The sequence below is a fragment of the Scomber japonicus genome, chromosome 6 (assembly GCF_027409825.1).
Source record: "Scomber japonicus isolate fScoJap1 chromosome 6, fScoJap1.pri, whole genome shotgun sequence".
Classification (NCBI taxonomy): domain Eukaryota; kingdom Metazoa; phylum Chordata; class Actinopteri; order Scombriformes; family Scombridae; genus Scomber; species Scomber japonicus.
Window position 1 is genome coordinate 22761164 of NC_070583.1, and position 17824 is coordinate 22778987.

A 17824-nucleotide genomic window follows, 5' to 3' on the forward strand; every position below is an offset into this window, starting at 1 on the left:
CCTGAAGTTGGAGTCCAAAATCAACATTATTATTTAAAAGACTCATCAGAGGATGTACTTCCTGTGTCAGCTCAGAAAATTTAACCTGCCTCTGGGGCTGCTGATATAGTTTTACCACCAAACAAGACAGTAGTCAGACCTACAGTATAGGGTCAGAAAACGGGCAGGGAAAATCGCTGCACACCCCTCATACCCTGGACATAACCTTCTGCTTCCTGGTAGGTGCTACAGAGCACTGTACACCGAAACTGCCTAACACAGGAACAATTTCTTCCCACACACCCCTCTGATCAACAGTTAACTCAGTCACAACAATAAGCACTGTACATTTAAAATCTGCAGTAACATACATAACATCCGCTACTGTTTAATATGTATGTGAGCAGGCTGTATACTGAACCACCTACTGCATGTAGATAAAGTAACATCACTTTTTTAACCCATATAGTATCTAGTTCATATTTATTATATTAACTAAATGCATCATTATTCTGAATTGCAATTACGTTATTTTTGCCACAGGTCAAATAAAGATGTTTTAGGGAGTTACAACTGCACTACCAAAACAGACTATCAAATAGTATAGTTTCTTATCAGGAACTGAAACATAGTTTTAATAAATTAAATGAATAAACATTCAATTCAAACATTGCCATAGTAGTTATCAACTGTAAGATTGTTGTTTTGTTTTTTTAACTTTTAGGCAGTGTATTCATTAAGGGCTAACATCAACAGAGCAGGCTTTAAATAATTAACGATGCCATTAACGGTCACTTGTAATTAGTTTCACTGGAGCTTATTATTGCACGCTAGAACACACATAGCTGGCTAATTAACATCATCATTACATTCAAGAAACCATGATAACATGAAGAAAAACAAGCCAAGGCTTTGGACAAACAATAAACCCTCATGATATTTGAAAGTTAACTATCCAAAGTTGTTGACTGTGCAGGCTACATTTGCATTACAAACACATTAAATAGTAACATATACAGACATGCAACCCCAGATATATCTGATATTGCAGTGGAGAGAATTATCAACTCATCGAAAAATTCAAAAACAAAGGATGTATATACTGCAGATACTGCATTTCTGTAAAAAGCACAAGAACACCATCATCCACCCAACTGATGCTGGCAATTACAGGGCCATCAGTATCCTACCAATCTTATCCAAAGTGGCAGAGAAATAGGTGACAGAGCATCTGACAGGACATCTGAGTCAGGATCATAACCCTTTGCATCCTATGCAATTTGGTTTCAGGTCTAATCAGATACAGGTAATTGCTATCTCCTCTAGTGTATAAAATCAAAAATGGACAAAGAGGGCATAGGTGGTGCTGTCATTTTAGACCTAAAAAGGCCTTTGATACAGTGAATCATAAGGTTGTTGTTTATTTGAATATTGTTTGTGTCTTTCCCCTTTTTTTGTGCTTGGCTAAGTTGTTAACCTGCCCACGGACTACAGATGGAAACTAGCCTCTTGGCTAACTCTGACACGTTTACATTGCGGTGTGAACTGTTGATTGATGTGTCCTGTCCCTGCCAAATAAAATAAATCTATGCTATACTGGTCTACATCTTTTAAAACTCCCCAATTCTCTTTAAAATAAAGATAGTTGCCACACTGCACAAATAGAGGCATCATAGTGCAATGCAACTTTATCTGACCACGCTGGCTGGTCAAACTCATGCAGGTACCTCCAGGTAGGGCTGCAATTAACGATTATTTTCATCATCTGTCGCTTCCTTCCACAATTAATTAATTAGTCTTTTGGTCCAAGAAATGTCAGAAAATTGTTTTTTTTTAAATGTCAGTGTCCCCAAGCACAAAATTATCTTTTCAAATGTCTTTCACTGTCCAGTCCAGAAGTCTATACCCTAAGATCTTTAGTTTACTGCCATAAAAGACTAAATAAGCCAGAAAATATTCACATCTGAGAAGATAGAGAAGAATCAGAGAATTTGTCTTTAAAATGACTCAATTGACTAATTTTCTGTCAATCGACTAATCATTTAATTGTTTAATTGTTGCAGTCTACATCCAGGTAGAGTAACATTAAAGGCATAATTTTACTGTTTACATCATACTTTGAGCACTTTAGTGGCTCACAGTAAATCAGGAGCAACAAGATCTTTGAAAAGGATGTAGACATTGTTACGACCCCTCCCTTTCTGTTTGCCATCATGCAGTTGATTACTTCCTGCAGGAGCAGTCAGGGAGGGTTGTTAGGGCAAGGTGCTGACACCTGGCTAGGCCTCTACCAAGGTGATAAATGCCAGTCTGGTCTCATACTCTCTCTCTCTCTCTCTCTCTCTCTCTCTCTCTCCCTCTCCCTCCCTCCCTCTCCCTCTCACTCTCCCTCTCTCTCACTCTCCCTCTCCCTCTCTCTCTCTCTCTCTCTCTCTCTCTCTCTCTCTCTCTCTCTCTCTCTCTCTCTCTCTCTCTCTCTCCCTCTCCCTCTCCCTCCCTCTCCCTCTCTCTCCCTCTCTCTCCCTCTCTCTCCTAGGCTCCACGCCGCTACAGGTTCTGGGTTCGTTTTGGCATTTTCCTTTTACACTCAACAGCAGCACACAAATGTCTCACTCATCCACACACTACATTCACCACTGATGCCACTACTCTCCACACCTCATGCTTTATGTATATATGTTGTTTTAGTTACAATAAAACATTTTCTTTTGGCACTTCAAACCCTGACTTGTCTCCCCTCCTTGTCACATATGTTGAGCCAGTTTGTGACAACATAAAGTAATTACTAAAATCAGAAAAATATTTCAGTACTAAGTAACGGATCTCAATCAAACTATATGCCTATGGGAGATTTTGGACCAACATATACACAATATATTTTGGAAGAGTGGTGTTCATCACTCTAGTAGAGTACACTTGTAGAATCAATGCCAATTAGTGTTGAAGCTATTCTGGCAGCACATAGTGTTGCTCTTTCCTGAAATTTGTCACCCATCTGAAATGTGTAGAACGCTACATCATACGGTATTTTGTAAAAAGTATTTATAAAACATTGTAAAAAAAAAAGTAAAATAAAGCACTACTGAGTATTTTATCAGATTATTTGAGACATTGTAGACTGCCCGTGTGTATACGTAAGTCATAGTGCTTATCTGCAAATTTGCATTATACTCTTAATCATTTTTGTCAGTGTGGCACAATAATAATTGTCAGAGTCAAACTAAAAGAAAACTTTTATTTACTGTTTTGCTGAACAGTGGCTGACAACTTATTAAAGGATCCCAACTACTGATACTTATTGTGACAAAGTGGGTGAGAGCACACCATTTAGCCACCAAGTACATTTGTGCCACAACTTATTAATTCAACTATACTTGTTTGTTGTTAACGGTCCATAAATTAGACACTTGCAGACACTTACTATCCTTGTTTTGAATTATATTTGGTTGTAAGTTACATCCCAGCAAACTTTTTTTGGGTGGTTGGCAAATGTTAATCTTTTCATTTCTTACCTGTTTAAGGAGAGGCTCAGGACTTACCTGAGGAGTGGTATAGTTTATAGTTATAATATAATATAATATATAGTTATAATTAACCAGTGGCTTTGGGACTGTTCAGGTTTTTTTTGTGTGTGTGTGTTGTCAGAGTGTAGTCGTGAACATGTTACTTGAAATTAATTTAAGTTATGCTTATGAGTTGAGTTATGATTAGTTGAGTACAGTTAACTGTTTCATTTTTATTTCTTTTTGTTTTGTAAATATTTTTGGTTACACGTGTAACATGGTGGCACTTTTTCTTGTAAATAAACCACCTTTGGAAATCTGATCAAGACTTCTGCCTTCTACTAAACGCCAAACCAATTTGGTCGGCCTACATCACACTGATACTATCCAAAACTTTTTTCCAGCATTCAGTGTGTCTAATTGAAGGTAGCCACCAGTATGAGAAGCATTAGGAGTGACTGGTGATGACGACACTGGGGTGCAAAGCTGTACGTGTTGTTATTCTTGTCTCACTAAATAAGGTCTCCTTCACCATGCCACAATGCCTCATTACTGCTGGGAAGGTATGGCACACTGATGTATCTTGCTTTGACTGTGTGTGAAATATGTGTAGATGTGTATTGTGTTTCTTCTGTTCAAAGTAATCTTCATCTGCAGTTGTGATGCTTTATTCATCTTACTAGTGCAAGTGTCTCAGATTATGTTGACAGACACAGTTTAGATAATTACATATAATGTCTTTATTTTAGCTCTGTCTTCAGTTCCAAATGAATTGTGGCACAGTCTACGGTCTGTATTCTGCATTTAATTAAAATACTGTTGATATACAATATATACAAAAATTACAGACTCTCTAAAAAATAGTTACAGAGTAGAACCTTATGTGAAGTATAATTTAAACAAAAGACAAAGATGCCAATGTGCACAATTACATTCAGCAATATTAATATAAGCCATATTAGCCATGATTATGAAAAACTTGAATTGGGAACTTTTTTTTGCATTTTATTTGCCAAGCTTGAGAGAAGGAAGAATATTTTGTTTAAGACCAAGCTGTATAATAATCTGTAATTTTGCAATGCGATGAAAAGTCTAACCACTGCAACCATACTTTTGTCTCGTAAACCCACAAGGGTTTGGCACTGTGTGTGCATGACACAAAAATAAAATAAAATCACTCTATCAATATTGAAGTATATGGCTGATAATAACTCACTGGTTGGTGGTCAGTCTTTAATGCGAAAGATCAATTACCGAGTCATTTTAGTTCAGGTTTTGGTCATGATGTTTCTTTCTATCAACTTTTTGCTGATCATTACCTTTTTTATGAAGCATTTCTTCTACACAACCATGCGCTACATCTTATTTGCTACTACTTTACTGTCTGATTGTCTGATTTTAATTGTGACAAATATCTTGCTGATCTTGAACTATTTTCCTTTTATCATACCGACATGGTTGTGTGTCATTATGTGTATTATATTATCTCTGTACAATTTTGTCACACCAGTTACTCTGACAGCAATGACTCTGGAGCGATATGTTGCCATTTGCATGCCCCTGCAGCATGCAGAGCTGTGCTCCACACGCAGAACTCTGCACTGCATCCTCATGATTTACGGCCTCAGCTCTATACCCTGTATTATAAATTTCTCCATCTTCTTTGCATCTGCTACTAACAACTTCTTCACCCAGGACAGAATATGCTCTGTGGAAATATTCATCTTGCAGAGATGGCAAGGTCATGTTAGGTCAGCAGTAAGCCAGTTCTACTTCTTGATCATGTGCATCACCATTGTTTACTCGTATATTAAAATAATGAAAGTGGCCAAAGCTGCATCAGGAGAGAATAAAACATCAACATGGAAAGGGCTCAGGACAGTGATTCTTCATGCTTTTCAGCTGCTCTTGTGTCTCATCCAGCTGTGGTGCCCTTTAATAGAATCTGCTGTGCTTCAGATAAATTTCATGTTGTTCATTAATGTCAGATACTTTAATTACATTACTTTTAATCTTGCTCCGAGATGTCTGAGTCCTCTCATTTATGGCCTCAGAGATGAAATGTTTTTTCATGCACTGAAATATTATGCTGTCTGTGGATTGTACAAATCTCATTTGATAAATTAAAATCTCCATTGTTGCATGTTGTCCATGTTGCAGAGAAATATTGTTTATGTTGTACAGTTTATTGCATTGCATAATCAATCTAATGAATGTATCTTATTTGTTCAGTTTCTGTATGTGTTCACACGATGGCCTGTTTCTTATTATAAGCATAACTGTGTTACATTACTGTGATGGACACATTGTTCAAATATTAATGTCAAATTGAATATTTTTGCATTTTACAGATTTTGTTGACACCATGTGGTCCATAACTGGTTAATCCATCATGTAGTTTGTGTCCTATAAAGCTTCCTCTTGTACATTTCTGGAATGAGATTTCAAAATGTGTGAGTTGATGTCTGAGACCTCAGTGTCAATAGATGTGTAATTCTGCTGTTTTCCTTTCTTTGGACGACTGGTGTGGTTTGTTTGTCATTTGTGTTATGGTTCAATAAAAAGCTAATCACAAAGGAAGTCTAATGATTTGAAATTAAACATCTGGTTACATATTTCTTGAAAGAAGCTTTGTTTTGATACTTAAATAGTCTGTGCTTTCTCTCCCTAAACACCAAAAGTGCACAACTGATTAATAATAATAACAATAATAATTGAAGCTGCAAGCAGCCCCTCCCTACCGAAATTCGCCATAATGCCACGTCTGTCAGGTATAACAGAGACGAAAGACTTTGATAAGTTTTCATTTCCAGGCAGAGTGTTAAAATGACAGGTAGAGGTGAGGGCATCAGGGCCGCAATGGGTGAGTGGGTTACTTGGGTGGTACACTTATCAAATGTTTATGCAAGCAAGATATGTGATAGAGATTTTAATTATGTAGCCCATACATCAATGGAGAGAGTAGACAGGAGTTCAGGATGTCCTGTATTGAAAAGGTTTATTTACTTCATGAAGGAGAAGTGAATGAATGATCCTTCAATGCTTCCTTCAATTCTGAAGTTTCTCTCCTCCGGGGATAGACTTTAAACGACACAAATAATGCCACAGGTTGAGCCATACCCCTATATGGGCAGATCCAACACATCTACAATATACAGAATTTAGTCTACTGGTCTATAGACAAAACATTGCTTAGACCTCACTCAGGACCTTTGTCCTACATCCAACACTATATCAAACCTCTGACTCCAGTTGCCTCTACCCCATTCAGGGAAAACAGTCAAAGACATATCTGACCTCGGCTGCTATAGTAACACTATCAGAATGCCTCCTGTTTTCCCCCCAAAGGAGCAGACTCACTGCTTACCACTAACTCAAGGGGAGACAGTGTCTAAACCTATCATTTGGTGAGGCCTTGCTATGACCGCAAAGCCTAGTTTGACCCAGTGTATATTAATGATGGAAAATTCCCTAACAATATGGAACTGTATGGCGGTACAGCAAGTCAATTTCAGGTGTATCTGCCTGACCTACTAGGAGTAATTAGTCAAAGAATGACACTTACTACTTCCTGTTGCCAGTAGGTGGCACTATGACTGTCACTGAATATAGGCCTGTACATGTCTTCACACCGGGGCTCTTAACAAGCATAAACAATTTGGAAAAAATCACGGAATGTGGAGTCAAGTTATAAGGCTTTGAAATTTCACCACGAAATATCAGAAATGACCACACTGCCACGCCCACCATGTATAACACAGGCAAAAGATTTTGATAACTTTTTATCTCCAAGGTCTTCAGATGATACAGACCGAATTTGATGACGGTGGGGAGGAGGAGGCCTGGAAATGGCAAAAATAGCACCAAAATCGCAACTTTGAATCAAAATGGCCGACTTCATGTTGGACAGACAGTTTGGTCCCCCCAACTTTTGTGTGCATCTGGACATGATACATTTGCATACCAAATTTAGTTTTTCTATGTCAATCTGGATGGAAGATTTAATTTTAAGGTGTCCTAGGGGGTGCCATAGAGCCATTTTGTCATGCCCAATTCTGGGACCCATAAAATAAGACATTTTTCACAGGTCTGACGCGTGTGCACATTTTCATGAGTTTTCATGCACGTTTAGGCCAAAAGTGTGTTTATTTTGGAAGAAAAAAACTCAGCTTTTCCTACAGATACAATAGGGTCTTCACACTTCACACATGTGTTTTTTGTTTCCAGTGCAGTGAGACTGCATAAAAAGAGAATCACAAATATTTGACAGGTACATAAAAGATCATCCATGCACTTAAAAAAACTGACTAATCCAGCAGATTTGTAACAGTAAGGACTTCACTGATACTATTGTGCCTGACCATGTTAAGTCTTGTAAGTGATGAGTAGGATTTTAAAAATTGATTCTAGTATGAATTAGCAATAACTGGAAAGCGATCACTCTCTCTCTCTGTCAGACAACATTTTGTTCAGTCTTCACAAACTGATGGCCACTGTTATACTGACAAATTCTAATCATAAATTGATTTTCTGCCAGTATTCATTCCTCCTTTTCATATAGCTTTTTTTTTCTCGTAATAGTAATTTAAGAGAAAATATAAGAGAAATTTAAGGGAATGTTGCTGTATAAGGCCCAGTGTCTGTTGAGCTACAGAGGGATTTATTTCATTAAAAAGACTGTGAACTCCGTGTTGTTTTGGCACTAGTTGCAATTAAGTGCAAAAAATGTATTACAAGTCAATAATGGTTTTGATAATACTGAATTCTTACAGAAACTATGAACATGGACCAAAACTTTTCCAACTGTTGTGTCACCCATTTTTATTCAGGGACCCAAATCGCAGGGGGTAGCTTAAATAATTAATGAGCCTATTACAACTCATCTTTAATGAGTTTCACAGGAGTTTATTCACCACAGGAGAATAGTGATGATGAGCTAATTGTAGTTATGTTTGGAGTCTAAATCCACACAGAGGAAATCAAACCATGACTTCAGACTGACACAATCAGTGAAACAAAGACAACAATCCAAAACTGTGAACTATCCAAAACCCCAGGAAGTTTCATCACATGCATGGCCTTCAAGAGTTCAACTCTTACTGTAGCTTAAAGTAGCTGTGCACACACACATTTTCTATAATAAAATACAGTTGTGGCTGAATTAGTTGACGTGCAATTGACATTTAAAGGTAGAATATGTAGAATGAGCAGAACAACGCCATCTAATGTCTCGAGATCGTAGTCGCAACAACCAAAAGGTAATTCCAGCAGTCGGGTTGCCAGGTCCGGTGCCGGATTTTATTTTAGCTCTAACTCTGTAAATATACCACTTTATCCACATGTCTAACCTTTTTAGGCGAGAAAGTAGCCATTTAGATCCACAATGTGACGCTAATTTGTCCAAATAACATCTGTTTAAAGTTTTGTTCCTGCGAATTCGTTGCCTTTTATTATTAAGAAAACCATAACGATAGAGTTGGTGCTTTTATTTTGAAAACAGGAAGCGAACATACCCTCGCTGTAACTGATTTGAAACAAAGTTGTCTCTGCTTGAAACCACCGAGGTACATTACATAGTAACGCCAGTGGAAGTAGCAGCAATGTCTCTGCGTGTACTGCCTAATCCTAAACACCGATTGGCTTGTGTGTGGTGTCGTCAGAAGCAGAAGAGGCTCACGGTCGTAAACATCTAGTCACGTGTACTTTGAGATGGACGCGCAGGTCAGGAAATGACGTAAACGGACCGTATATGGTTTGTTATTTGTGTTATTACGTTACGTGTTGGACTAAATACATGGACATTGAGGAAAGTATTCCGGTTTTATGGAAAACGGATTTCATATTTCACAAGAATGGATACTTGGCGGGCTGTACAGAAAGTGCTGAGTCATAAGATGAACGTTGTGGATAAAGGGAAGACAATTGAAGGTATGTAGCATTATAGCTTTTCTCACTTAGCTGAGTGGCTAGCCAAGCTAATCGCTAATACTATTACGGCTGTGAGCAACCATATAAGTCGTGAGTGGTCTTGAATGAATCAGAACAATCTAAGCTTTCCAACAATGTACGGCATGAGTATATATGTTTAAGGGTTGGTGTTTAAAACATTCAGAAGAACGCGTGGCTACCTCCTAACATCCGTCCTGTCCCGTGAACGGAACAGCGTGCCTGAAGAGGTTAATGATCAAATATCAAAATCCGAATAGCGTCAGAAAGTCAACCCACTCTCCACATTTCCATTGCTACCGTTTTGATACTTCATGGTACACAAACAAATAGCATCTCATATGAAAGCTAAGACCCTGGCGAGTTCAACAGTACCACTATTATTGCGCTTAAAACTCAGTGAACCAGCAGCCAAAGAATACAAAGTTAAACAACCACTTATTTACAGCGACTAACAGATATTCTGTCTTACCTTCGAAGTTTTGTGATGAAAAGTTGTACTTGAGAGCAAAAAAACGCTGGTTTTAGTAAGTCCAACACGGTTCTACTTGTTTACAACTCCATTTCACCCAGTGCCAGCCTACAGTAGCTGCGCCGGAACAACAGACAACCCTGGCAACCCGCAATTCCGGACGCTAATTGGCTGGTACAATGTACACAGAACGTGTCAGAACGTCATTGTCGAACCGTCAAAAAATTTTAAAAATATTAATTCAGACTAAATATTTTTTTATGGAAAAGCAATACTTTCATTCTGTACCCCTCAAAACGCCCCGTGGCTGTATTATTTTTAAAAAAAATATAGCTTTTAATAAATATTCTACATATTCAACCTTTAATGATTAATTCAAGGGTACTAATTAATTTGTTCACCCTAATTAAGAAAGTGATCAGAAAAAGAAAATGTGATCACTGGTACTTGGGAAAGTCACTGGTCAACTAAACAAACAAGACCCCAATTTGGGTCATTCATTTACTCCTTTCCAGATAACTGTATATTATGTTTGTGGTGAATAAAACTTTGCAAGACTCTCAATATGGGCTCAAATATGTGTGTGTATGTAGACAAACAGATACATAGATGCATGTGCATGCAAACAGTATTTTTGTGTTGGTAAAGCTCATCTATAGCTGTTTTATAGACTGATTATATGTGTTGAATATATAACATATTTAAAATAAAGCTAGTAACTATAGTTGTGAAACAGTTTGAACTGTAGTGGACTGAAAATACAAGGTGGCATAAAATGGAAATACCCAGGTAAAGTACAAGTACCTCAAAGTTTTACTTCAGTACAGTACTTGAGTAAGTGTACTTAGTTAGATTCCAATTTACATATTCAGCAGCAACTGGCAATAATGATATTGTGGTTTCGACCCCCTTTGTGTCACAGCTGGCCCTTTAAGTATTCATCCACAGTCCTCTGTAAGAGGACTGCAGAGATCTTAGCAGGAGGCGTTCAACCTTTTCTTACTTCAGGGACGGTTTAGTAAACTGAAGGATATTAAGCCTTTTGAACTGTTGATGTGTTTCTGTCACATTTATTGTGGATATAGTGTATATAATATGCTACTGGTGTGCATTGTGTTAGTTTTTGGTCAGTGCAAATTGCACCTTCTCACCACTGAAAAGCTAAGTATCAGGTTTGAAAAACTTGCATATTTGTTTACAAGATAGAAATATGGCTAAAAACAGCTCATTGGTTGGTGGTCAATCCTTAATGCGAACGATTAATTACCGAGTCATTTTGGTTCAGGTTTTGATAGTGGTTTTCCTTTGCATCAACTTTCTGCTGATCACAACCTTTTTTATGAAGGATTTCTTCTACACAACCATGCGCTACATCTTATTTGCTACTACTTTAATGTCTGATTGTTTTATCTTGATTATAACAAATGTCCTGCTCATCTATGATTATTTTCGTTCTACTCTGCAAATTTGGTTGTGTCTCTCTTTATGTGCTTTCTTATCTGTATGCACTTTAGTCACACCGATTACTCTGACAGCAATGACCCTAGAGCGATATGTGGCCATTTGCATGCCCCTGCAACATGCAGAGTTTTGCTCCACACACAGGGCTCTCCCCTGCATCTTTATCATTCACGGCCTTAGTGCTATACCTTGTATTGTGGATCTCTCCATCTTCTTTGCATCTGCTACTCAAAACTTCTACACCCAGGACAGAATATGCTCTGTGGAGCTGTTCACATTTCACAGTTGGCAAGGTCATCTTAGATCAGCTATAAGTCAGATCTACTTCTTGATCATGTGCATCACCATTGTGTTTTCCTATGTTAAAATAATGAAAGTGGCCAAAGCTGCATCAGGAGAGAATAAAAAATCAACATGGAAAGGGCTCAGGACAGTGATTCTTCATGCTTTTCAGCTGCTCTTGTGTCTCATCCAGCTGTGGTGCCCTTTCATAGAAGGCGCTGTACTTCAGATTGATTTCATGTTATACATTAATGTCAGATACTTCACCTACATTAGTTTTTATCTTGCTCCGAGATGTCTGAGTCCTCTCATTTATGGCCTCAGAGATGACAAGTTTTTTATTGCACTGAAATACTACGCTCTCTGTGGCTTGTACAAGAACAACTCTTTTCATTTAACAGATTAGAGCCTTAATCTGTGTATAAAAAATAATGTCAGTGTAATACATGGTTTATTACATTTACAATATTGTATTTACTGATTTTTTTTTATCAGTGAATGTACCCTCTTAACAATTTGTCCTCACAGTTTGTGAATACAATGTTCAACTATTACCAGCTCATATTGGCATGACATAATCTAAATCTTATGCTCAAACTGAATTATACATCATGCGGCTTGTGTCCTGATTCATAGAAATATATATTTCAGCATATATGACTGCAACTTTGACTGTTGATGAATGGTTAATCTTATTTTTAGTTTTGCTCTGCAATGCCCCATTTTCTTTCTCTCTGTCACTCACACAAATTCCTGTTATTAATTCAGCCATTTGTCACGTTTTAAAATTGAATGTTTCTTAATGTCTGTTTTCAATCGTATGGTTTACTTGTTGTATATGGTTCACTAAAAGTTGAATGCAAAAATGTATCCAGGTGTTTAAAATTTAAGCCACAGTTGATTCTCTTTTCTTGTATTTGTGCAGCACCTTTTTTTTTTTAGAGAGATAACTGATAGGTTTAATGCAGTGTTTCTCAACCGGTGGGGCGCGAACACTCTCCGGGGGGGGGGGGGGGGGGGGGGGGGCGGGCGCGAGCGGGCGCGAGTAGGCAACAGGATGGAGGGAAAAATCATAAAAATAAAAAAAAAATAATTAAAAACAAATCGCGAAAATCCCCATGTCGAAAATGCAAGTGGTTGGACTACTACAACACAGAAACAAATCAACCAGACAGTTTCATGTATTTTGAACTGCGACATGTTCCCCAGCCTTGCAGACTTTATCACTGATGCAGGCACGTCACACGATTTCACCTCTTTATTTCAGTCAGCGTCTGAGCACCTGTCTGCAATGAGACAACAATTTGCGACGTATTTCAAAGAGGATTATCGCTCTTTCGCGTGGGATCGAGATCCATTTGTGTGCACAGCAAACGAGCTGTCAATTGACATGCAGGAACAGCTTATTGAGCTGAAGAGTGACAGTAGGCTGAAGGAACGTTTCACCTCCTGCCCTCTTTCGTCATTCTGGGCAGCATTGATGCAGGAATACCCTCAACTCTGTGACGTCGCATTGAAGATTCTCCTCCCTTTCGCGTCGACATATTTGTGTGAGGCAGGCTTCTCGAAAATGACTGCACTCAAAACGAAATACCGGAATCGTGCACAAATTGAGGATGATTTTAGGCTATGTTTATCAGACATTGCACCAAGAATTGAGGATCTTTGCAAGGCAAAGCAGGCTCAGGTCTCACATTAACATCGCCTACCTCCCGGTTATAACAATAGCCTAGTAATGATAATAGGCCTATGATAATAATAATAATAATAATAATAATAATAGTAATACTACTACTACTACTACTACTACTACTAATAATAATAATGATAATAATAACAGCAAAGCATGTAACTATAATTATATAGCTAGCCTAGTAATGATAATAGGGATATCACTACTCATAATAATAATAATAATAATAATAATAATAATAATGCCTGCAAGCTCACATTAGAAGTCTGGTGCTACTGCCAGTTATAACAATAGCCTAGTAATGATAATAGGCCTATGATTATGATAATAATAATGATAATAATAATAATAATAATAATAATAGGCTAATAATAATAATAATAGTGTGGGCCTAAAAATAACAAATCTATTATTTTATATATCTATCTATCTATCTATCTATCTATGCAAGGTGGTGTAGTGGGGTTGGGGCCGCGAGGGAGGGTGACACCGAGAGGAGGGGGGGCCCCAACTGCAATGAACCAGCTTTGGGGGGGGCCAGCTTGCAAAAGGTTGAGAACCCCTGGTTTAATGTATACTATTTTGATTATACTCAACTCCTGAAGAGTTTACATATCTCAGGACAATTCTCAGGACAGAGAGCCAGTGACTGTACGCCACATCAACTGTTGCTGTTGATGTTTATTCTGTGAGTAACCTGCCAGAACAAAGTTAAGCTTGGTTGTTATTAATTGTTTTCTCACAGAATTAATGTTAATTAACTACAGCTGATGTGGCCTGCCGACATTGTTTTTAGAGGTTTATGTGCTCTCTCCGAGCCTGTCTCTGTATTAATCCAAAGATCATTTATGAGGGAAGTAACCTCTCTATTAAAGTGAACTAAAAATTGCCTCTCCTATCAATGAAGTTGCATTCTCCTACTTAACCTTTCATAGTAATCATTTTAATTGTTCAACTAGTTTTGAACCAGGACCTTTGTTCGTTGCTCATGAAAAATACATTTAGTTGGCTACAACTGTTATTTCAGTGTGCCACATACATCTAATCAACATTGCATAATATTTTTCTGCTTTACAAATATTAGTATCAGATACGCAATCTTAAAGGACTCAAAGACACTGGATGGGAATATCGCTAATTTAAAGACCCCTACTCCCCCAACAGTGGCATCAAATATATGGGAAACCGTTTGGTTAATCCTACACTCATCATTTTCTGCAAGGACAGCAGGGGTTAACAGTAAACACCAGCCCCTGTAAAGACCAAGAGGTCATCCTGTCTCAAACCCTCTGAAAGAAAGAATAATTTAAGGCTTGCAGGTGGTCCAGTGGTTAGAGTGCATGCAATATACGCAGCCAATCCCGGTTCAAATCCCGATTGGAGGTCCTTTGCTGTATGTCACACACCCCTCTCTCTCCCATGTTTTCTGTTGGTCTACTGATAAATAAAGGCATCTATGCCATGTTATGGAGATTTCCTTAATCAATGGTGAGAGAGAAAATCAAAATCACAAATTAGTATTTACATAAATCTTGTACAAGATGAGTTCAGTATACAGCACACACAAAGTATTGTACAGAGAACTGACTGACCGCAAACGGTGTATGAGTTAGAATGAATGGTTAAATTACCCCTGATGAGCAGGTTGGTAGCCCGTGGTAGCCCCTGCCATCAGTGTGTGAATGGGTGAATGAGAGGTAATGTAAAGCGCTTTGAGTGGTTGTAAAGACTAGAAAGGCGTTAAATAAGTACAGTCCATTTACCCCATACTAATGCTGGGCTTACACCAAACGATTTTCACAGTCCCAGACTAAAGACTGACAGTCTTTGGTAAATCTGAGGAGTCTAACTGGAGTCTTGGCGTGCTCCCGTCATCTCGATCGTTAAATTTAAGGTGGTAATCTGCAGTCTGCGTAAGACATAACATTGCTTTATGTGGCTTTCTGTCACACACAAAGCAAGAAAATTGAGCCATATGGCTTTAACACTGTTGCCGGTATTTAAAAATGCCGGGTTTGATTCTTGTGTGGGACGGCTCATGACTTTTCCAGCGACAACTCTTCTATAACCAATCAGTGGCCGGTAGTCTGTTGACGTCACATTTGGTATTGGCTAGTATTGAGAGAAGAGTTGATGCTTTTTGAATGGGACTCAATTGTAGACAGGATTTTTTTGGAGCTGGTATTTAGCAGCTGTAGGTGGAATTGTCCTTCAAGGTACTAACACATTGTTTAAGCTTTAAGCTTTGGGAGATGATACTTGTGTTTGGTGCCAGGACACAACACAGACAGTAAACTTAAGAATGACTACCAGCACAAACCTACTAGATTTTGGTAACTCTGACTGCTACTGAAGCTTTATGTTAACATCAGATGAACTTCACAATGCAATTTCATTTTGCACAACCTAACAGTGACACATGGCCGACACCAAATTAGGAAAAAGTCCTTCCAACAACAAAGGGTCTATTAAGCTATTATCAGTGTAGAATATTGCAGCTTTTCTTCCAGTGTGCAAACGTGTTTCTTCTTTGGAGGACCCTTCATCGTGGTTTTGTTTGCAGGCATTCATTACTCACTATATTGTGATCTAAATATTCAATCCACAATTCAATATTAATAATACTGAGATGCCTGCTGCGATGTGCACATTTAAAATGTATAGCTAGGTGTTTTACATTGTACTTAGGCATTTAATTTAACAGTAAAAATTAAAAATTCTTAATTAGATTGTAGTAAAAAAAAACACATTTCCCATAGATCTGGTGAGGGACAAAAACTTTGATTTCTTGCATGAAAGTCAAAACTCTTGGATGATACCAAGCCCAATTACTGAGGTCACTCTTGAGACTGTTAGTTTCTAGCCAATTATTGACAGTAGAAGTAAGGAGCAGTGACGACACTGTGGTGAGTAAAGTTTCATTTGGTGTTTTTGGGGTATGTTCTGGTTCCTATAAAGTAAAGTCTTCCTGCACTGCCTAACCAGAGTTCACCTAAAGCCATGACGCCGTGAATGTGGCCCATGTTCAAAGTGTAGGAATAGTGCCATGTTACTGCAGGGAAGGTTTAATTTTCTCTTTTGTCTGTACTTGAACCAGCATCTAAAGACTTCAAAAACACTGGACTTAAAGTTTGTATTTATGTAATGTAGTGACTGTGATATTGATATTTGAAGGCACACCAGTTCACTGTTGATAGTGCCTAAAATATTTTAGTATGACTAATAACTCATCAATTGGTGGAGCATACATGCAGCATCAAATCAATTTCCAGTTTATTTTAGTACAGCTTCTGGTGTCAATCTTCCTTTGCATCAACTTGTTGCTCATTGTGACCTTTTTTTCGAAGGATGTCTTCTACCTAACCATGCGCTACATCTTATTTGCTGTTACACTGCTATCTGATAGCCTGATATTAATCATGTCTGATGTTGTGTTCATCTTGGCCTATTTCCATTTTACAATGCAGGTTGGTATATGTGTCATTATGTCTATTGTTTTGCTTCTTTATATTTTTGTCACACCGATTACTCTGACAGCAATGACCCTGGAGCGCTTTGTGGCCATTTGCATGCCCCTGCAGCATGCAGAGCTGTGCTCCGCACACAGAGCTCTACACTGCATCCTCATCATTCATGCCCTCAGCTCCATTCCTTCTATTGTTATTCTCTCCATCTTCTTTGCATCTGTTTCCCACAGGTTCTACACCCAGGACAGAATATGCTCTTTGGAAAACATTTTGCATAGATGGCACGATCATGTTAGGTCAGCAATAAGTCAGTTCTACTTCTTGATCATGTGCATCACCATTGTTTACTCTTATATTAAAATAATGAAAGTGGCCAAAGCTGCATCAGGAGAGAATAAAAAATCAACATGGAAAGGGCTCAGGACAGTGATTCTTCATGCTTTTCAGCTGTTCTTGTGTCTCATCCAGCTGTGGTGCCCTTTCATAGAATCTGCTGTACTTCAGATTGATTTCATGTTGTTTATAAATGTCATAAACTTTAATTACATTACTTTTATTCTTGCTCCGAGATGTCTGAGTCCTCTCATTTATGGCCTCAGGGATGAAATGTTTTTTCATGCACTGAAATACTACGCTCTCTGTGGATTGTATAAGAAACAATCATCTGATTTAGTTTGCTCATCAAATTAAAGTCATGATATTTTGCTACTAAAATAACATGTTTTGCATTTGCTTCTTTATTTAGATGAACGCTGGACTTAAACGTTCTCTTCATGTAATGAGACTGTGATATTTATCTTAGAAAATACATCAGTTGAGTTTTTGTAATGCCTAAAACATTTTAGTATGACTAATAACTCATCAGTTGGTGGTGTATACTTGCAGGGTCAGATCAGTTTCCAAGTTATTTTAGTGCAGCTTCTGGTGTCAATCTTCCTTTGCATCAACTTGTTCATTGTGAAGGATGTCTTCTACACAACCATGCATTACATCTTATTTGCTGTTACACTGCTATCTGATA

The 17824-nt window shown here is 38.0% G+C and overlaps 3 protein-coding genes across 3 annotated transcripts; all 3 read left to right on the forward strand.

The window, feature by feature from the left end:
• The first annotated feature begins 4635 nt into the window (after positions 1-4635).
• LOC128359878 (odorant receptor 131-2-like) lies at positions 4636-5609 on the forward strand. The gene has a single exon (XM_053320197.1). It carries the CDS (start codon positions 4680-4682, stop codon positions 5607-5609), a length of 930 nt encoding a protein of 309 aa, XP_053176172.1. The 5' UTR covers positions 4636-4679.
• Positions 5610-11110: 5501 nt separating this feature from the next.
• On the forward strand, positions 11111-12049 carry LOC128359880 (odorant receptor 131-2-like). The gene has a single exon (XM_053320198.1). The coding sequence runs from the start codon at positions 11111-11113 to the stop codon at positions 12047-12049; it is 939 nt and encodes a 312-aa protein (XP_053176173.1).
• Positions 12050-16551: 4502 nt separating this feature from the next.
• On the forward strand, positions 16552-17493 carry LOC128359881 (odorant receptor 131-2-like). The gene has a single exon (XM_053320199.1). It carries the CDS (start codon positions 16552-16554, stop codon positions 17491-17493), a length of 942 nt encoding a protein of 313 aa, XP_053176174.1.
• Positions 17494-17824: the final 331 nt, after the last annotated feature.